This window comes from Euprymna scolopes, chromosome 28 (genome assembly GCF_053919585.1).
Source record: "Euprymna scolopes isolate OS-2025 chromosome 28, ASM5391958v1, whole genome shotgun sequence".
In the NCBI taxonomy this organism is placed as follows: domain Eukaryota; kingdom Metazoa; phylum Mollusca; class Cephalopoda; order Sepiida; family Sepiolidae; genus Euprymna; species Euprymna scolopes.
The window spans coordinates 47,210,248-47,233,494 of NC_136509.1; the positions used below are offsets into that span (position 1 = coordinate 47,210,248).

The window sequence follows — 23,247 nt, forward strand, 5'->3', positions numbered from 1 at the left end:
GGTCATCCTATAGTGTTTCTGCCATTTCTTTTGATATGTGTTCATTTGTTTTCCTGTTGTGTCTGTTATTGAGCGTGGTGTCATCAGCATATGTACCCATCTCACAGACAATTTTGTCAGGGACGTCATTTATGAATATTAGGAATAATAAGAGATCCAAGGATAGACCCCTGAGGCACTCCCGCATTTAAATCATATTGTTTAGATGTATGACCATCGAGGACAACCTGGATTTTCTCTTCTCTTATCTTATCTTATTAAAAAATAAATAAATAAATAAATAAAATAATGGAAAAAAAAAAAAAAATTCCACGGATTAATATGGGAGGGGAGACTATCTTCAAATTCTATTCTAAACTGGGAATGGGCAAAGGACTTATACTAAGTAGATATAAATAAGTCCCTCTTACCGTTTTTCTTTTTTTTTTTTAATGGAGAGTAGATAATGCAGTGGATGTGTTATCGGCAGCTCCAGTAACTCTCGCTTCTCCTTTTTTGTCCCTCAGTCCTAATTTCTAATGAGTAATGTTTCTGACAAAGTGTGAAGAAAAAGCTGCTTCCCAGGTTGGTAGTACTTTGTGAACAGTAGTCTGAGATGTCGGAAATTTTCTGTCTCTATGTCTATCCTTGCGGCCATGTCACTAGTAAGGGTGCTGGAGGTAAACGTTTTCGTCTGGGCTGACGTTAACCGCCTGATAGTCAGGGACCCAAACCTTGGAATAACCACTAAGGAGGCTGTCCTATCAGCAGGTGCAAAGTACTGGGGCTGCTGTATTGCCATTTGGTGAATGGATTCTGGACCATGCAGTAGTCTCTGGTGGGGCCTCTCGATGCCATACTAGTGGGTAATTGTTACAGCTTTACCTTATCATGTGCTACAAAAAAAAAAAAAAAAAATTTTCCTGTCTTTCCTCTCTTACTTTCCCTCTCTGTTCTGCTCTAACCAAGTATACTGACCTGTTCCACAAACCCCAAAATCCTCAACATGAAATATCTCAAAAAAGAAAACACGAATAAACCTAGAACCCCATCCTCCTACGTAGACCCCTACTACCATATCTCCTTCTCCAACATCAGGGGTCTACGTTCTAACTTTCCAGAGGTTGAAACCCAATTACAGGAGACGAAACCTGACATATTCTTTCTAAGCGAAACTGGAATAGGGCCGACCACCTCCCTAGATGAGTTCATAATTAAAGGCTACTCTAACCTAACATCTAAATCTGACCCCCAAGATCGCCACGGGCATGGAATATGTGCCTACATTAAAGATGGCTTCCCATGTGGCAGGGATATCTCCAGAGAAGACCCTAATCTATCTTATATGTGCTTCCGGGTTGCACTTGCTTACACCACCATATTTATATTTGCTCTCTATCGCCCCCACAACAGTGAAGTTACTGTCTTTAAGAGTATATCAGAAAAAATTGACCACATCCTGTCTGCTCATCCCTTGGCTAACATTCACATTTGCGGTGACTTCAATGTCCATAATGTGGAATGGCTGACCCACTCAAATAAGACTGATGATGAGGGGAGGTTCTGTCATGATTTTGCCATTACCTATGACCTCACCCAGATTGTCCGCGAGCCCACCCGTGTGCCCGATAGTACCAGTCAGTTCGCAAGCCTCCTAGACCTTTTTCTATCCACTTCCCCTGAGCTATGCTCATGTTCCGTTCTATCTCCTCTGGGATCCTCCGACCACTGTGTCGCTTCAGTTAAGATAAAAATGAAATATAATAAATCTACAGATGTACCTCTCCACCGTACTGTATACCGATACTCTATGGCGGACTGGGATAGCTTCCGTACATTCATATCTGATCTCCCTCTCCATTCCATGTTTAAAAAGGATGTGTCCTCTATAGTATCAGACCTGACCGAATGGTTACTTGTAGGCATAGACCAATTCATACCATCCAAAAAATTCCAACAAAAACCTAACAGCCAGCCATGGTTCTCCCCTGAATATGCTGCTGCCATTGCACACAGAAATCACTTTTTCCATAGCTACCAACGTAATAGATGCACTGAAACTAAAGCTGCTTTCAGAACCGCCAGCAACCACTGTAAAAGAGTAATAAAAAATGCAAGAGAACTATATGCGCAATCCGTTAAGTCCAAACTAGCTGAGCAGTGGCTTGGTTCCCACCAGTTCTGGCAAATAGCAAATAGGATCTTGAACAGAAACGTGCGTTCTATCCCAACCATTATCAATGGACCAGAGGTCATCTCGACAGCATCCGACAAGGCCAAACTATTTGCCAAAAACTTTGCAGCAAATTCTACCCTGTGTGACGAAGGCCATCAACTCCCCATATTCCATCCTATAACAGACAACACGCTATACAACATACAAATATCTGTGCGTGAGGTCGCCAAGCTAATCAAGAACCTTGACTCCAATAAAGCAACTAGTCCTGACGGTATTCCAATTATAGTGTTAAAAAAATTACAACCAGAACTTGCCCCATACTTTCCAAACTATTTAAGTGTTGCCTTAAGAAGTGCTTCATAACACCCTGGAAAACCTCATCAGTATGCCCTGTATTTAAGAATTCAGGTGATAAATTATCCCCCTCTCAGTACAGACCAATAAGTCTCCTGTGTGTCATGAGTAAGTTGCTGGAATCCACAATAAATAGAGAAGTAGTCAACCACCTCAGCAGAAATAACCTTTTTAGCGACACGCAATATGGTTTCCGCTCTGCTAGATCTACAGCAGATGTGCTAGCGGTTATATCTCATAGGATTAGCAAATCTCTCGAAAAAGACTCCATTTCTAGGGCAATTGCTCACGACATATCAAAGGCCTTCCATAAGGTTTGGCATGAAGGCCTACTACACAAGATTTCCAGCTACGGTATAACTGGAAATGTTTTCTCTATCATCAAGTCATTTCTCTCAGATAGGCTCGTAAGAGTAGTTGTTGATGGGCAGAAATCACAGGCCCACAGTATTAATGCTGGAGTCCTCAGGGGTCCATATTGGGCCCAACTCTCTTCCTGATCTACATCAATGATCTTCCAAAGCACATACTAAAATCTTTCATTGACATCTATGCTGATGACACGACCATCTATGGCAACACATCAAAGGCCGTAAATGATGATGTTCTCTCTGATTCTCTCTCCTCTGATCTTGAGCGCGTGGTACAGTGGGGAAAGAGGTGGCTGGTTACCTTTAATGCATCTAAGACCAAGCTCCTATCTCTTCATCATAAACGCTCTGATCCCCATCTGGCATCAATTGAAATGGATGGCTCTCGTATAAGGGAGGCCCCAGGCTTTGATAAGCTCCTGGGTTTGACCTTTACACCTGATCTTAAATGGAACACATACATCAAGTCTGTGGCCAAGGTCGCTGGGAAATTGGTGGGATCCTTCTACCTCTCCAGAAGATATCTCACTAATGATGCAATTCTCTATCTATATAAGAGCCAAGTACGTCCAAAGATGGAGTACTGCTGCCACATCTGGGCGGGGGCTGCTAAAAACAGCCTATCCTGCCTTGACAGAGTACAAAATAGACTTTGTGGCTTGGTGGGGGATGCCCTTTTGTCTACCCTGCAACCTCTTTCCTACAGAAGAGACGTAGCGAGCCTGTCATTGTTCTATCGTTATTTCCATGGCAGATGCTCGTCTGAGCTCCAATCTCTGGTCCCCCCTCGCCAATCTTTCTCAAAAAACACCCGACTAGCTGAAACCACCGTCAATAATTTTCCCCACTCCCTATCTGTGCCTAAATCAAAACGTGGATACCATGAACAAAGCTTCTTTCTTAGAACTGCACGCCTGTGGAACTCTGTTCCGCTTGCCTGTTTCCCTCCCAACTTCAACCTGGATGTCTTCAAGTCCAACACAGTAATGACACCTTACCAATTCTCCAATACTATTGCTACACTATCCCTTTGATTACTGTACACACAATAACCTTTATCCCTGAGTGGCCATTGGGCCTTGATAAGTGGTGAACTCCATGTACAAAAAAAAAAAAAAAAAAAGATTTAATTATGTTAAGTATTCTTCCAGTGATACCGTATGATCTGATTTTCCTGAGAAGGCCTTCATGCCATACCCTGTCAAAAGCCTTAGATATATCTAGAGCTACCACTCTACTCTCCCTGCTTTGTCAAGTGAATTGTATATATGTTCGGAGATTACAGTTAGGATGTCTGCTGTGGAACGGGCTTGCCTAAATCCATATTGTTGGTCGGTCAGAAGTTTAGCATCTGTAAGGTGATGGACTAGAGCTTGGTTAATTATGGACTCAAATATTTTGGCAAAAAGTGGGAGAAGGCTAATGGGGCAGTAATTTACTGGGTCAGTTCTTTCGCCAGAATTCTTGAAAACTGGTACCACAGAAGCAGTTTTCCAGCAGGCAGGAAAGCAATGTTGAATTTGAATTTTTCCTGTGCTCTCCTTCTCCATGTTAAGAATGGCTTTCTAAAATCTTGCAAGTTTGAATTATTTTTAATTATTTTCTTTGTTCTTTAAAATGGTATTGGGAGATTATTGATCATCATTTAGGCATAAAATTCCTTTTTCTTTTTTTTTAAATAGATTTATTTGATCAATTTACACAATTTTTTTGTGTAAAATATTTTCTTTCCGTCATGGGAGAATACAGCATAAAGATTTTTCTTCATTTTTGTTTTTCAGGGGTGTATAGATTTGCACTGACTGCTTTTATTTATTTTGTTTCTTTTTTTTTTCTTTTTTAATCTTCTTCACCTCAAACAATGCATATTGCCACTGAATGTAAGGGGCTTCTATTTGGGATCATGTCTAACAAGGGATTGTGGGGAGCTGAGTAGCAAGATATTTGTTCACATTACATTTAAACTTCTGCATGCCAGTATAGTTAGGGAAGCAGGAAACAGGAGAAAAATTCCAAAGGCTAGCAGTCCAAGGGAAGAAAGAATTAGAAGGCTTTTCGGCATCTAGGGCCCTCAACAGTGAATGGGGTGGGATTTTGCTGCTGCTGGTCATGTGTGTCAAGGGTATCTATGTCAAGGGGGTACAAGTGCTATGAGTTCATCAGAGCACATTCTATTAAAGTACTTGGATGTAACATTGTGAGACAGAGGTTATAGCTTGACCGATAGTTTGGAACCTATAAGATTTGAGGCTATTTTTTGGACACTATCTAAGAGTCAGAGACTAATGGTAAATGTACAAGCCCAGATGCGACAACAATATTCCATGCATAGGTGTAGAGGTACTGGATACTTGCAAGTGTGAATAATTTTCCAACACAGTAGATAGAACCCACCTTCTTTATAGCAGCTTTGGTAATATTTTGATTTTACATGCATCTGCAGACTACCTGGATTCAAATGCAGTGTCTCGTTTAATAGAATTACAATTATTGTTTTTTATTTGCAAAATCCCAGAAATTCACTGATGATAATTTTAAAGATGTCGAAAATTTGTTTATCTGGTTACCATGTGTCTGAGATTTAGAATAGTCCAACAACTGTACAGACTTCTTTTTTCCTCTTAATTTGTTCATTTGGAATAACCTAACAATCGTACAGATTTTTTTCGTCTAAAGCTGTTCATTGAAATATTATGTTGTTTTGCTTACCTGAGCGTCGTGTTGACATTGGCACAATGGTTGACCAATGTTCAGTTTCTGGATCATAGCATTCCCCAGAGTCCAACAGGTTGACACCATCATATCCGCCAATGCAGTAAATCTTATCTCTGGCCACTACAAGTCCAGCACCCTCTCGACCAACAGCCATGCCACTCAAGAGGTTCCACTGGTCAAGAACGGGATTGTATGATTCCATGCTTGTATGACGGGTGTAGCCATCAAATCCACCACAAACATAAATTCGATCTGAAAGTCAATAAAAGTTTAAAAAAAAAAAAAAAAAAAAAAAATGTTACATTGCTTTTAGATAGAGAAAAAAAAGAAATTATTAAAATTTGGATTTTTGTACTATTTGTATTTATTCGGACGACTATTTTCATCGTATGTTTTGGAATCTTGAACTGAGGATTGCTAATTCATATTCTCTACATGATTTAAAGAAATGAAACAAAAAAATTGCCTACAACACAGATCAAAAGCAATTTTTTTTAATTGTAACTTTATCTATTACGGTTTTCATATTGTATTAAATTCTATACAAAATCTATTTAGGAAGCAATTGTTACCCAAGATATGTGCTGCTTCTTTGAATTGTTTTACTCTCTACCGTTCTTCTGTCTATAATTTTTACTTTATCTCTTGACACTAAATGTTTTCCCATATGTGGTTAGCCATTTTCAACATTTTCATGTATGACAGTTTCCCCATGTTTTTCTAGCCTTACTTTTTATTGGATGGCATGTCTTAATTCCTAATTTTATTTTTAGTATTGCCATTGCTGACAATTAAACCTGTCAATTTAGTTGTTTTACCTTTTTCGATTTCTTTAATGCTGAACTCAGTAATTTTGGAAAATATTTTATGCGTCAAGTTGTTTATATTTTTAAATATTTATTCATGGTGTTTGGTTTATTAATTTATTTATTGCAGACTGTTATCCTCATCTTTTTTAGTTGTTGTTTCACGATGTTTCAGCCAACTATTTCTCTGGCCTTCGTCAGGTGGTAACTGCGACGGGATAGGAACCCCGAATCTCCTAACTGCATTTTCAGCAATTACTGCCTTCCATAGTTGTTGTCATCTCACCATGTTTTGGCCAGGTAAGCCTCTGGCCGGCTTTGGGTAGAATTGAAACTGCTATCCTCAGACAATTCTCATCTGGAACCGTAGAGATTCAACATCTCTATCCACTGCGCCACAGGCCCCAAAGAGCGATCAAGGTTGAATTTTTTGGTTTTATAAATTCATGTTTATTTATTATCTGATCTTATATGGTCAGGCTTGACTGAATGGTATATATATTATTTATTTACAAAACATGGTGACACGACAACAACTATGGATGGCAGTAATTGCTATGGATGCAGTTAGGAGATTCAAAGTTCCTATCCCGTCGCGGTTGCCAGAGGAATAGTTGGCCGAAACGTCATGAAACAACATCCAAGAAAGATGAGGATAATAGTCCGCAATAAATAAATTAATAAATAATACTCATCTCAATAATGAATTCCAATTAAATAATATATGTGTTTGGTTAAGTCCGTTTGTTTTATTGGGTTGGGTTTATTAAATTTTATAATTATTTATATCAGTTTGGGGGTATTTAATGCCAAATACGGTAATTTTGGAAAAAAAGGTCCTATGCTTTAAGTTCTTTATATCTTTGAATTATTAGTCATGGTGCTTAGCTTAGTTTTCTTTTACTGCATATCAACCCTTTTCAGGTTCGATCATTTTGGCAAAAGCTTTTATGTTTCAAATTCTTTATATAATTAAGTTTTGCAAAGGAAAAAACAATAACATCAACGTTTGGTGCATTTTAGTCAGGAAAACAATATCTTCAGACAACCTGATCTGATAGCACCAGACTGTCACTTTGAACTGATGGTTACTTAATACGTGGCATAACAGATGAGTTAGGTTTTAGTTAGGATTAGGACATTTTTCTGTAATCTCAAGTTGTGTTAAGAATTATGTTTTATGCTGTTATCTATAAATATAAAAGCAAAAATGTATGTATGTATGTTCGCTTTTTGGGTATGTCCGAGAAAGGCTTCTTTCCAAGAAGCGATCGGTCGACTCACTTCTTCTTAAAACTTTTTATATCACGTCTAAATGATAATATCTATGAGTTAACAACGAGGGTCACCTGTCTATTTAATTTGTTCAACTTTGAAAAGATAAATATTCAACATTTTTCGCTCGCCACATGTGGATTGGGCTTTTTCGTATAATAAAAGCGAAACTAATTCTGTCGCCAGAAATGTCCAAAAGCAATCAGCTTTGATCAATGTGGAGTTTCTCCTTATATCAAACAATTGCTATTCAATTTGGACAATCCCCTTGTTATAGGGGAGCTGGTCCCCCCCCCCCCAACATCTTGGGGAAACAAAAAAAAAAATAAAAATAAAAAAAGTGTTCCGGCAGTAAATAAAATACTACCCCGCAGTCAAAGTTGACCTCATTAAATCATTAAAACGGGCACCTGCCAATTCTAAATACTTAAATAAATTCAAACGTGTTTCCGTTAGTATTTCGTGGTTAACGTCACACTTTTTTTTTCACACTTTAATTTCCAACTTTGCCTCCAGAGTTTGGGTTCGATCCTTCATACTTACCTACCAAAACTTTTTCTTTATTTAAACCCCTCCCTCCCCCGCCCGACACAAAAACCCGGGTGACCACACACATCACCAAACACCCAGGCAACGCCGGGTACCCCCCGCTGGTCTTATATATAAAAGGCAAAATGTATGTGTATGTGTGTTTGTATGTCTGACAAAAACTTTCCACACATGCGACAGATCCTCCCGAGATCAGTATCGTTTTCAAACTCGATCCTTCAGATGACAAATATCGAATAATTGGCCAGTTTTGTACAAGTCGGGGGTCACTTTTTCGTCAGCATTTTTGCAAAGTCATGCGCTTGCAATGACAAGCCTTAATTTGAACAACAGCAATGTCATATATCATGATGGCCGTGGGGGTTAAGCGGTTTGCTTTTTTTCACCTTCACGTTACAGGTTCGAGCCTGCCCGCCTGACTACTTTTTTTTCTTTCTTATTTTGAGGCTCATGTAATGGGATTTTTTCCTTTTCAAAACAAAAACTGAATTATTTTACCGTTCGCTTGAACTTTGTTTTGGTTGTATTGACTCCTTACTACACCATCTCCCCACACCTGGATAACACCGGGTACCCCTGCTAGTCAGATTGAAATTAAAAATGGTGATAACATATGGTAGAAATGAAACCATTTTGTTTGTTTTACCTTTATGCACACATGCCCCCGCCAATCCACGGTGTTGATTCATCGGGGCTACATTCTGCCAAATATGGTCATCACTTGTTAGATCCAAACATTCGACAGAGTTTAATCGGGCTTGGCCATCATAGCCACCAATGACGTACAATTTGCCATTTAATGATTCAGCAGACACATAACGACGTGGCTTCATTAAATTCTGAAAAGAAAAAATAGATTTTAAACAATCATTGATTTTTTTTTTTTACTAATAAGTGATCACTTATCAAGGCTAAAAACTACTTAAGGATAAGGGTTAATGAAGTGGATAGATTGATAATTGACTGATAAAGAATATTATGAGAGGATTGAAAATAATGAATGAAATGAATGGCATTTCATGATGAGTATTTGTTGACATTGGATTTGAAGATGACTATATTGTAGCATGATGGTAAGCAGTCCTATAATAATGTGTTTCACAGATGGGAATTCTTGGAAAGAAACTTTGTTTATCAAAATTCCATTTGAAAAAATTCTGATCACAGAAATAAAATATTGGTAGAATATTACATTTTCATACAGTTGATGATATTTATTGAATGTGTTTATACCAGTATTTGGTTTAATCTTTGATTTTTGAACGATTATCAAGCGTCTTCCTGCAATGCTTATGTCAACCATATTATTTTTTCATTCTAACTGAACAGAACAAGAATAAGAAACACTTAAAAATATGTTAAAATACAAATAAACTTATCCAGGTAGGTAATTTATTTTGCTTTGGTAACATTTATTGTTGTATGTTTGTTTTTGGATTCTTTTTTTCTTTTTTTTTTGTTATGATGTAAGTAAAAATACCCGTCTTCTATTTTTAGATCTGGAGGGAGAATTAATCCTAGGAGCTTATTAAAAAAGTGCCTCCTCAAGGAAAAAGCCGTTAATTGTGGTAATATAATCCTGAGGAAACACGTTAGCGTCAAAACATCGCTTGATCCATGTAGACTGTTTCTAATGTTCATATAATTTTATTTATAAAAGTTTTACTTTGTATTGAGCATCTCTGAAAAATATTGGTTTTAAGTTTATGTTATGAATATATTTGAATTTTATATATATAAAGTTCAAGTATATATATATATATATATATATATATACAGCATAATCACGTTGACACACCAGTTCTCGTCAGCTCACCAAAGTTAAGCGAAGTTGAGTTTGGCTAGTAGATGGGTGACCGTTTGGGAATTCTACGCACTGTATGTGCTCTCCACTTTTCTCGGCATTGTTTCCAATCATCCTGAATCTCTTAAAAAAAAATATCCCGTTGAAGGGAGAGAGGGGTAAGTCGAGCGGAGGATCACGCTGGGTTGCAAAGGAGTCACCCTTGCGACCCTTTCTGCAGGGTCAGGTAACAGAAGAGCAGGTTGGTAGAGGTATATAGGTAGAGGTAGATGGTAGAAAGTAACTAAGTACCGAACTGCCAGCAGGAGCGACTAGACTTGTAACACTTGCTAGCCACTAGTATTTAACAACGCTGACTTAGGAGAAGTGAGGGTGGAGATTGCACAACTCTTGTCTCACAAAAATTCCACGTGCAGGTATCCTTACAGTAGGTATCTACAGTCTGTTAAGATTAAAAGAAGCTACCATGCATATATATTTTCACAAGGATAAAGACAACAAAATATAAAATGAGAATGTCATATTGTGTATTTTCTTATGCGTTACAATTGTTTCATAACCTTTGGCACAATTTTAAATATATCATTTAAAAATATTCCAAAATAGCTACTCTTAAGATGGCAAAATACACTAGTCATATATATATGAATACATTCATAATCTCTATTTTAAGAGATGAAGCAGTTGCACCAACCTCTCCACCATTCTTATATTTACTTTTTATTTTTTCAATAGCCTTTGAATTTAGTAATAGCCCCCATTTTTATATTTCTACTTTTTAAATGATATTTCAACCAATTACCTATTTTAATATCAATTTAATCTTTTGTATATTTTTTCATTTTAATAATTATTTTTCCCCCTAATTTATTTATTTATTTGATTTATTTCCTAAATACTAATCTATGCCTTCAAATTTTAGTTTAAATTTAGATGTTCCACTATTTCTTCCTCAATCTACCATAGTTTCATATAAACTTTCTTTACCTATTACGATCTACTAATTCCTTTTGCTTATCATGTCATTTCTTAAGAAGGAACTAGAAGTAAATGGTTAATTCAAATAGTATTAGTTAAAATTTATCTTTGTCCCATACTGGTTATGTCAATAATTTAAATTTATCTTTTCAATTCTTATCATTATCTAAATATTTTATTTTAATTTTTTTTTTTATCTTTCCTCTTCATTATGATTCATAGCTTTAGACTCTAAGGGAGATAACTCTATTTTGTCAATTTTTATCAATTTATCGAAATTCCATACATTCATATTTAGACTTTAGTATTTATTAATCATCTTTGTTTAATTGTAAACTTATAGTTCTAACATTTTCTTCTTTATAACAATCTCAGTTCAATTTCTCACTTAGTTTTCTTCAACTTTATATTTTGATTAAATTTATTTTAATTCATCCTAATCTGTTTGTTCTCCATAGCTTGCACTTAATGTTAGATTTTTCCATTCTTGTGTTATTTTTGTGAAAATATTATGTGCATCATCAATTACAGAAACTGATAATCATGAAATAGTAAATAATAAATAATTAATTTTGACTTTGATTTTATTGGTATATGAACATTACCGGAATTTTAATATATTAAAATCTTGGTTAAAAAATATTAATAAGGTATATATATATATATATATATATATATATATATATATATATATATATATATATATATATATATATATGTAAGATGTAATATATTCATGCACAATTACAGAGCTCCCACGCAATTCTCCCATAATAGACAATAACATTTTGCCCCCAAATTATCCTTCCTCCGACCCTCCCTCTGATATAATTATTAATCCAACAAACGATTCAACCAGCCCCTCTATTTTCAATCATACAACCAGCTATAATAATAATAATAATAATAATAATTTTAATAGCAGCCATCCTAACACTGATAACACTAATTATCCCCTCCAAACCAATCCTGATACAATTACTGTCCTACCCTCTGTTCATCAAAATGAACAAAATTTAAATTCTCTTCCCAGTATAAATCACCAAATTAATATTAATTCTCGACCCCGAACTATTAATAAAAGATATACATATATAGGTGCTACTTCAACTTTAATAAAGAAAAGAATTTCAAACCACACTTCTTCTTTCAATAACCAAAATTCAAATAATAACCAGGGAACTTCTCTAACTACACTGGTTAAAAAGCTTAACTCTACCAATACCCACTTTTCAATTAAATGGACCATCCTAAAAAAAGTTAAGTCTTATACTCCAGGATCTAAGTCTTGTCACCTGTGTACATCTGAAGCTATAACTATTATAACCTCTCCTCAAAGTAGTAATATAATAAACTCTAAAAACGAACTGATCTCTTATTGCAAACATATGTCCAAGTTTAAATATGGTAAATTTGAAATCACATAGCTATTAATTTAACCCTTCAAATATATATCTTTTTCCATAAATTTTTTTTTTTTTTTATAATCTTACCTTGTAAGCTTTTTATATTTTTAATTTTATTTGTTTTTCTTTATTTCTTTGGCCGGTTTTCCATCTGCTGTCTCCGTTTTATGGTATAAGTATACCGATTAATTAAATATATACATCAACCTATTCATTTTTATTCTATGTATTTGTTTACTTATATTTAACTATATGCATTTACATACACATTTATTTGCCTTATTTTGGAGTTTGCAGATACCGGCCTCTCCTCTTATTTTGTATGTAAGTATGTATGTTTTTTGTTTAACCTGTATATGTTTTTGGATATGTGTATATGTTTATGCATGCGTGTGTGTTTGTATATATATGTATATATATATGTGTGTGTGTTATTGTACATGTATTCATATATGTGTATATATATTTATATGAGTGTTTGTATGTATATACATGTATGTATGCATTTGTGTGTATGTACATATGTATGTATGTATGTATATGTGCATGTATGTATGTGACTGTATATATATAATTTTCTATTTATTTATTTTTATTTTTTATTTTATTTTTTTTATTTATTTTTTTTTATTTATTTATTTTTATTTTTTTAATTTTTTTTTTTTATATATATATATGCATGTGTGTGTTTGTGTATATATGTATGTATATTTATAACAGACGCCCCATTTCTTGAACTTGGCCATTTATTTGTTTTTCTGATCAGTTTTCTTAATTTTTCAGAGACTTTCACGTGCATATCTAAGCTGACCTAATTATTAACGCTAACTTTCGTGCTTTTTGTCTGGGTCAGTTTGATCTTGCTTTTCAAATTTAAATTGTCACCGTTTTTCGGATTTTTTTTAAGCCTTAATTTTTTTGATTCATCCAGCCTTGACAGACGTGTTTCAAATATTATCTCTAGTACTTTTCTTTTAATGATTTGGAATTCATTCCATTTACGCTTTTTTCCAAGGAACTCTGCCTTTTAGATGATTTTGGACCAGTTGGAATTTACCCAGTGGATTGAAATTTTAAATTCGACCGTTTTGGATTTTACCATTTTTGGATTTTTACTCTTCACCGGACTATCCATTCATGTGAAATCTTTTTATTATTTTTCTTTTGCCTCCTGTTCCCCTTACCTCACCCTTTTTTTAACCAAGTAAGATCTTTGACTTACTTGTAGTTTCATTAAATACTTTTATATGCAAAATCCGATCCTGCATTTTACTATTTCCTGCCCTCTGATGAGAAGGAGAGTATTTCTTCGAAACTCCGCGGATTAAGGACTATCCACTTATCTTGTGCTTCCTTTTTTAAAATTAAATATGTCTTTAACTCTTTTTCAAGATGTCTTTTAACATATTTTATTAATCATTTGTTCATATTATAAGCTCTATTTCCTTTTCAGTTTTATTGAGCTTTTTATATCTGGCTGAGTTTATTTTACTTGTAAATATTAACTCTTTAATATTTATAATATATTTTAAGTTTACCATTTTGATTACCTTAGTAAACTTATTGTAGCTTTTATTTCATCAAGCTAATAAAGAGATCGAGCAGTCCTTCAAAATTTTTGTTAATGTAAATCACTCCAGACAACGCATGAAGCTACTTGACGTAAGGAGCTAAAAAAAAAAAATGGTCAAAAACTAACCAACAATAAATGTTAGATAAATTCTGACCCAGAAAACAGCAATTCTTCCTCCTTTGTCAGAAACAACACTCATTGAATGTGAGACCTAAGGATCAAAATATGGAAAATGAGAGTTATGATATGTTATTTCCATGTTCGCTTCTAATTGGAATTTTTCCAGTCTAGGGGTCCTATTTTTCCCCTTTTTGTGTGAAAAATTATTTGTTTTCTTAAATTCAAAGTTTGTAGCTTATTCTTTTTTTTTCAACATTAAATATTTGTTTTGTTAAATTTGAAGTTTATAACTCCTGTTGTTGAATTTGTATGTGCCTTTTTTGTTGCTTTTGTAGGCATGAAGTATTTGTGTTGTTGAATTTGTGTGTGTGCTTTTTTTGTTGTTTTTGTTAGCATGAAGTATTTGTTTTGTTAAAATTGTTGTTGAATTTGTAAAATTCTCATTGCCAGATTTACTGTCTTTTCCTTCTTTTCACTGAAGCACCTTGTTCAACTGAGTGGGTTCTATTTATACTCCATATAGCATACATCACACATCTAGAAATTATAACATGAACTGGGCTCTGTCATTGGGAATCGTAACCATAACCTTTTTGCAATTTCAAACTTAATCCTTTATGTGAGAGGTATGTTTAAATGGTAAATATCCAACAGAAAAATAAACAAAGAATAAATGATGATTTTGTATTGTAAGCTTGTGATACTATTGATGTGACCGCTTCCTCATATGTGTTAGGAAGTGGGTGAGGAAGAGAAAAATATGACAAGAAAAGAGGAAGTGGGTTTATAAGCTTGATAGAAAGACTCCAGATTTTATAAGTTGCACCTGAAGAAAGTTTGCGGTTACATTGTCTGAAACGTTGTGCGAATAAAACTCAAGATGAGAACAGTAGTCCAAATAATACAAATTATCAATCCTCATCTAAAAAATTCAGAAACAAAATTTGATTTTTTTTTTTTTTTTTTTTAATACTTACAGGCAAACATTCCCATTTGGCCATCTTTGGATCATACATTTCGACAGTGTCGACAAGATTTTGATGGGATCCAAAACCACCAAGGATTACGAGGACATCACCACTTCCTGAGATGGAGAAAAGTAATATGAAATAAGAGAAGAAAAAATGAAAAGCAAATGAAATTTTTTTATACGAATTTTTCGTGTTTGATTTTTCTTTTGTTAAAAAAACAATTTGGTAAATAAAAACATAAGAAAATGATGATATATATTTGTTTTATGGCATATCAACCCTTTTTGGTTTATGTTGTAGTGTTACATTCTGGTACAGGATAATTCACGTTGACACATTGGTTCTCATTAGATCATTGAAGTTAAGCATCATTGACCCTAGTCAGTACTAAAATGGGTGACGATTTGGGAATTCCTGATGTTGTATGTGCTCCTCGCTTATCTCGGCACTGTCTCCAGTTGTCTAGCACTTCTCTTTGCCACTTGACTCAGCCAGTGCCAATTCAAGAGATGTGTAGATAGGGATTGTGCAACCCTTACCTCACAATTACATGTGCAGTTACCTTTATCCATTGTTTCTGTAGACTAAACGGAGGTATTGCACATGTAATAATCAAGAGAGACACGGTCTAATTAACAAAATAGTGTATTAGGAAAAATATATTACAGAAATATACGTCATGATTCTGGGGCCATAACTGTCATAAATTGCTGTTATTTACTCACTTCTTACTGCAGTGACCAGGTCTCACGTCTGTAGAGAAGAATTGTTCTAAGCATGGTTTTGTAGATTTGCAACTTCGTGGAACATCTTATCACCTAGTCTGCCAGGGCTGTTCAGTGGGGAAGTGCTCCTGCTGGTCTAAAAAATAGTTCTCAAGGCATGTGCAACAAGATAATCTCTGCTAGCCAAGCTTCTACCTCATCGCAATACTGTTTCACACAATTGTGAAAGGCGAATGTTCGGCACTTTAAAACCGAGCCTCAAACACCAACCTCCCCTAACCAGAATATACATGCGGTTGTGAACTCCAAATGTCCAAGAAACTCCAATGAATACACAACATGGAGCAATTATATGAAAGTGAATTTGGATAAAAAAAATTGGTCCAAGTCCAAAACTTGATTAAAAGAAACAAAAATATCAAAAAATTTTCCTGATATACACACCCATCACAGAATAAAAATGACATATTCCAAAAGTCAAGTAAATTGATGACGTATTTTTCTCTTTAATTAAAAAAATCAAATTTTATAAGAAAGTAAGCACAGTATGTCTTGGTCCGCCATATTTAATAAATAAAGGGAGATAACTCAATTCGAACACCCGATATTTTAAAATCAGCTTTCTAATGGCTACGTTATACTATTAATCACTAAAAATCGTTAAAAAAAAATAATTTTCTATGTAAAAAACTACTTAATCAATCTATATAATTTTTGGAATATGACATTTTCGTTCTGTGGCAGGTATGTATATCATAAAGATTTTTCTGTATTTTTATTTTGTAATTAGGTTAAATTCTGGATAAGAATCGAAAAAAAAATTAGGTATAGATCAACAATAATATTTATTAATATATATTATAATCGAAAGAATAATTTACTTTTATAATAAGTACATTAATTGAAGAGTACTGTACAAGATACATTCATTGAAATCTGTTCTCTGAAAATTAATACAAGGGACATAACTCTTCTCAAATTAATTTTGAGGTAAACGACAGAAAGCAAGAGTTACTTCCCTTAAAAATATAAAACCGTTTCTATATTAATATTTATTCACTTTTCATTTAGTAATAAACAACGGTGAATCGGAAATGCACAATTGTCGAAATGATTTCTTACCATAACGTGGCTGCGTCCTCAGTCCATACATGCAGCTTCTGAGATCGGGACGAAGATGAAATTTCTTTGCTTCATCAACAAGATCACGGCATTCATGACATCGACGCACCAATGGCTAAAAACATTTAAAGTCCGCACTATAAAATACAATCACTAAATTAAAACCTATTGAAATTCAAAAGAGATACTTCCTATGCTATTAAAGGATTTCATTTTTTAGGAAAATGTTTTTCAGCAGTAAATACAGTGTGTGTGTGTGTGTGTGTGTGTGTGTGTGTGTGTGTGTGTGTGTGTGTGTGTGTGTGTGTGTGTGTGTGTGCGCGTGCGTGTGCCACTCAAGACAAGGTGTGAAGTCACTTGGTGTAGGGAGCTAACAAGAACGAAAGGTGATTATCACAAAAAACTGAAGATGCTTAGTGACCTTAAAAAATGTTTAATATTAAAAACTTAATTGAGTAAATTGAAATTCAAGCAACTTTACTTAACTGATGTCACATGACTATAGACTAAATTCATGCAGATCTGAAATATTTCAATTTTCAATCAAAAATTTGTTTCCATATTAAGCATCTTGAAACCACTTTTAGATAGTCAAGAAACTGTAATTTGCAGAGCATTCATATATTAATTCTTTATACCGATTGTTACCGTTTTACAAAGGTGTCAGAATTTTCTTGCGTCAGGTTTCTACCCTCTCTTTTCCAGTATTGCTTAAAACTAAATAAATTAAATATATTCCACATTACACCCTCATACGCCTATCAGATACATTTCAAAATGCATAATAAAAGGAGGAAAACAGTCAGCAGTAAGAGAGTTCCATAAGCCGGCAGTTCTTAGAAAGAAGCTATTGGAAAAGGAAGCTATATTACAAGGAGGTATTAAACAGCAAATTGTTGAAGACCACTAGACCAATGAATCAAACGAGCTGGATAAAAGGAAGCAGGTAATGCTAATTACTAGAGCAGTCATGAACACTAATATTTATTTTATAACAGAGGGCTGACTTTCTGAGGTGATTTGGCCCCAAGAGTACCAATCAGTTTTCGGGGGGGGGGGTACTAATTTCAACCAACCCTTGAAGGACTACTTTCAACTATTGAACATAATGAAAAAGGATGCCCTTTTCTCTTTTCCGTCCTGCATCTGCCCACTGGACATCCAAGCATCGGTTATGTTCACTTGAAACGTTTTAGACATATTTATATAAATTTTTAAATCTAATTTGTAATGTGCTTTGCTTGCTGTTGATGTATGTGGCATTATATAACGGGATGAGGCTGATTATTGGGATGATGGTGATATCTCTACTATTACATAAAAGGAACTTCGTGTGCGTGTGTGTGAGTTCGTTCCCTATGGACTCGGAAACGGCTGAGCCGATTTTTATTAACTTTATGTGCCTGGCAGTTTTCTTAGATAGACTTTGTATCAGAATGTCTTTGATAAGTATCAATAATCGATAATTGAAATAATCTGATATGACCAAAGTTAAGCCCCTTACACAGCCTAATATTACAAGGGCATTTGAGAAGTTTTATTACCACACAAGTCAAAAGGCCCGACATATAAAATCAACAGTAGGTTCTTTGATATGACAGGGTTATGTTCGAAATGAACGCTTCTGTTTAGAGCACAACTGAAGCATGATACTTGACTTCTGCATTTTAAACTTTAATTCAAGCTATTATATATAAAATAATTTTATAAAATCAACAGCAGGTTCTCTACAGTGCAATGTAGACTACAATGTACTGTGGATTAAGTCACTGCGAGAGGCATGTGAAGCTTTCTCCTGGAGCAACACAATGGGTCCCCAACTAGAGCAGGCAATCAATCGATTTGATGGAAAAATGGACGATTTCATTGATTTTGATGACAATAAAAATATAGGAGTGTGAAACATTCATTGATCATCATTCAATCTCAGATAAAGTCTGGTCTCTCTGCTAGTTGTATATATATATAAATATATATACCACTCGAACCACTCTATTTTATATTTTCAGCATGCATATGATGATGTTACTTGGAATTAAATTAGAATAATTACTATGTACTTTTTCACTCTGCTCATAAAACCATATTCATTTCGGTACTCATGCAGAGAGTGATCCGTGCTGAAATAATAACGTTATTATTTAAAAAGCCATTCTTAACATGGGGAGGGGAGGGTGTTTTGTACCTATTCTGTACTTTAACCTTACAATTGAATAAAAAAAACATATCATAAAACTTTAATTAAACGTGGAAATACGATTTAAAAAATAGCGCGGATCACTCTCTGTATTAGCACCTTCATTTCTTTGGTTTTATTATCCACCTCTCCTAGCAGAATGAGTTGTGCAGATTCACTTTTTATTAATACAATACAGGGTGTCTCAAAATTAACCATCTATTTCAAAATATTAATTAGCATCAAAATAGATGGTTAATTTGGGGACATATTATATATAAGTTTTTATTTCGAACACAAGTAAGAATAAATATAATAAGCGTATAAATAAAAAAAAAACATATACTTATAGTAAAAAGATATTTGAACAGGGAGAAAAGACTGGTATACCATTAATGGAGGTTTTATTAACTAACAAATGCTCTGGTGCTTCTACAGTGTTATAATGGCAGAATGGCTTCTTCTGGCCAAGGGAAATAACCTATGGCATTTTATTACAACTAGAGGTCTTCGGAAGAGATAATGCTAGAGGGGAATTAAGACAAGGGTAATTAAAACTATACCAATATTTATACAGGATGAGTCACAGGAAACGGGTGTTTTAAAGGAAAATAAAACTCTGCAAATATTTCAACAAAAAATTTTATAATGTACATAAAAACATTTACTAAACTATGCCATTATGAAGTATTTAGAAGCAAAAAGCGTTCTAAAAACATCTATTTCCCGTGACTCATTCTGTATATATAGTTTTAATAAAAGGTGAATCTGCATAGCTCTTTCCACCGTGATATGACTTAATTTGCCTCAGTTTGTGTCAATCCATTACACATCTGCTTTGTATTTCCGTCTATAAATTAACTTCATATGCAAGCTAAAAAACGTTCCGATCAAACTACATTAACCTCTCAAAAAAAATTAAAAATTAGTGCTCTTTTATTGGAGAAAATGTTAGTATCAGGATGTTTTGCTTGACCAAGAGTTATCTCATGCTTGGCTAGTTGTAAGTGTTATGGTGAAATATAGAACGGTCTAGTTGATTGAAAAAATGCAAGTATGAATAAGGCAATGGATGTAGGTTTTTCGTTAAGAGCTTGTTTGGGATTTTTTTTTTTTTTTTTTTTTTGCATAGAAACAGATAAAACAAACAACAAAGAAAAACTAAAAAACTTAAGCTGAAAAGCAACATATTGAGTAAGTGTCATGGCTGATAGATCGCAAGTAAGAGTATAATATAATATAAAAAAACATATATATATATATATATATATATATATATATTCTATATATCTATAAAAGTTGTATTTCGAAATACAACTGCTCAGATACAACGCGCGGCTCTTTACAAACAGACTTTTCTTTCTCCAGCTTTACAACATGGCAAGAAAGAAGAAAGAAAAGAAAAAAAGAAAGAAAACAACATACTGAGGATGCAGTTTGACTCCAAAATATATTTAAATTATAAATTTCAAGCAAGTAAAATATTTGTTTATTTTCCTAATATTGCGTTGTGATTTTGCTTTCAAGCGCACTTAATGCCTATTTTTATTTAATTCAAATTAAATCAACGCTTCTATAATGGAACTCACACCCCCTTGACATATATACATATATATATATATATTTTATTAATTTAAGGTGAATCTGCATAGCTCGTTCCACCGTAATGTATCTTAATTTGCTTCAGTTTGTGTCTATTTGTAACATTGCATTATATGGCCTTCTATAAATTTCCTTTGCATGCAAAATGCGTTTTTAGGCAAATATTGAGGACCTTTGTCACAATCAGCACATGAATTTTCATAAAGGTTGACTGTAGTTTTTAAATATCAAAACTCTTCTTCATTTAACCTTCAACCTCCAAAAGAGTGTCCCTTAAAACTCAATTTTACTAATTACTGTATCTGTTATGCCATGGACCCATTAAAGGTTCAATCCTCAGTGCAGGTGATACTAGGAATACAACTGCAAATTACTTAAGGCTTCTACCTGATCATGGCTGACGGAACGACAGCATGCTACTCCCATGGATAAAATAGAGGATCCCATTTTAAATTCCATAGAAATTACAGAGGTCAACAGAAAGATTCTCGAGTTTGACAAGTCAGGGGTTACATCAACCAAAATGTTGTGAGAATAACATTTAAGATGAGAACAGTAGTCGGAATAATTTCAATAACACAAATTATTAATCCACATCTCAAAAATTCAGAAGCATGAAATGCCTTACTGTGTTATAATATAGATAATTTGTTGACGTGAGAGGTGTTAGGGTTAGGGTTAAGCTCCACCTGCACCCCCAAGTCTAAATATAAAAAACAAAAATGTGAAGAACTGCTGCTGACCTCTATATCAATTTTATCTGTGATGTATTTTGCTGAGAGCAAGGGTAATCGAACAAACTGCAGAAGTCGGGCAAGCATGTTCTTTCGATTCTCAGGATCAGCTTTCACCCATCTGATGACAGCCTCAAACACAAGCTCTTCCGATGTCACCTGCAAGTTAAAAAGAAAATTAAAGGAAATATAACTAAAATTATCTTGGTTGGTTTGGGGGAGGTGGGCAGGCAAGTACTGTGGTTGGCCAAAAAGTTTGTTCATTTTTTTTTAGGAAGGGAGAACCACAACATCAAGTTTCAAAACATATCCAAGTTTATGCATTTCATTTTTCATGCTTGATTTGAAAATCTTGATTATATATATATATATATACCATTGAAATGAAAGATTTTAAATTTTAATGTAGATATTAATAACATGAAAGTGGAGATTTGAATAATACACCATGGTTAAAAAAGCATGGAAAATATATGATACCAAATAATGTTACGCCTGTACAAACGTAAATAGCAACAGAAATATTGACATCAAAGGTCAGTGCATTTATTAAAATAGTTGTACTGTAAAGCTTATATACCATTTATGCCAATGGCTCTGGCTAATAGATGATTACGTATGCAGCAGAGTTTGTAAAAAATTGCGAGCTCTCAACTTTTAACAGTTTTGTTAAAAGTTTTGAATAATCTTCCAATAGGTCCTAATGCGTTCTTTCCCTTTTTTATCCCAGTTTCTTTTGTTTTTTTTATCCCCTTTCTATTCCCTTTTTTAGAGAGCTCGCAATTTTTGTAAACTCTTTATGAACTTTTTATACTTTTTTTGAAGAGCTCCATTTTTCCTTTTCAATTTCTCTCTAATCTCTCCCATTTTTCTTTTTGGTATCGAGAGGTTCCAGGTCGCCAGAAGAAGTCTCTTTGACTGAAACAGATGGCAATTTGTAACGACCATATGTAACTGTTTACCCCAAAATAATAATAAAATATATATATATATATATATATATATATATATATATATACACTTCAGAATAATGAAATGCAATAAATCTACTGGTATCCAGTGATTATCGGTCTTACAAAATATTATTGGAGGTATCATTTTATATAAGACAAAAAAAAACATCTTTGCCGGGTTGATATAATCAAATATTTGAGGGGTATCTCATCCAACCAAAGGAGAAACCAAGGAATCATGTCTATATTGGAGTGTTATGTTGTGCCTTGGAAGAATTACAATACGCATTGCATCTTTTTACCTCCCTACTACCAAAAACTTTTGCTTGAGAATTTACCATACAATTTGGATCTGAAGTTCAATATCCTTTTCATTCTGCACAAATATCTAATTTCCTTTTTTCTATGATTTAAAAACTTTAAAAACTTTTAATTATAATTTTCTATGTTTATTACCTTTAGCAAATTAGGTGCAAACCATTTATAATATTTGCTAATATTTTTTCCTCTGAGGAGATGAATAAACATCGAAAACTCATGGGTTAAGGAAACATACTTATTAAAATGTATTCTTTGTTTTACATATAATAAAAATTCTAGATTTGAAATTTAACCGTTTCAAATCATAAAATTTAAATTCCTAAATTATGATATATATATATATATATATATATATACAGTGATGATCATATTTATTGGCACGGTAAAATAAAAGTTAAATTTTGTCTAATAAATTCTAAAAAAGGGATTAAATTAAAGAAAATAACAAAGTATATTATGTATTTTTAACTCGCCTTTCCGATGCAGCAATCGGATTTTAGAAAAAATAAATAACAAAGGAACAACAAACATAAT

General features: G+C 33.9%; 1 protein-coding gene across 1 annotated transcript in view; it reads right to left on the reverse strand.

The window, feature by feature from the left end:
- LOC145249591 (kelch-like protein 12) overlaps positions 1-23,247 on the reverse strand; it is a 56,243-nt gene that overhangs the window by 7,822 nt on the left and 25,174 nt on the right. The window contains exons 5-9 of the mRNA XM_080111295.1: positions 21,449-21,598; positions 16,928-17,042; positions 15,087-15,193; positions 8,875-9,067; positions 5,593-5,850 (exon numbers count right to left, since the gene is read on the reverse strand). Of these exons, the coding sequence (XP_079967421.1) occupies positions 5,593-5,850; positions 8,875-9,067; positions 15,087-15,193; positions 16,928-17,042; positions 21,449-21,598 (823 nt within the window). The remainder of the gene's footprint in view (positions 1-5,592; positions 5,851-8,874; positions 9,068-15,086; positions 15,194-16,927; positions 17,043-21,448; positions 21,599-23,247) is intronic.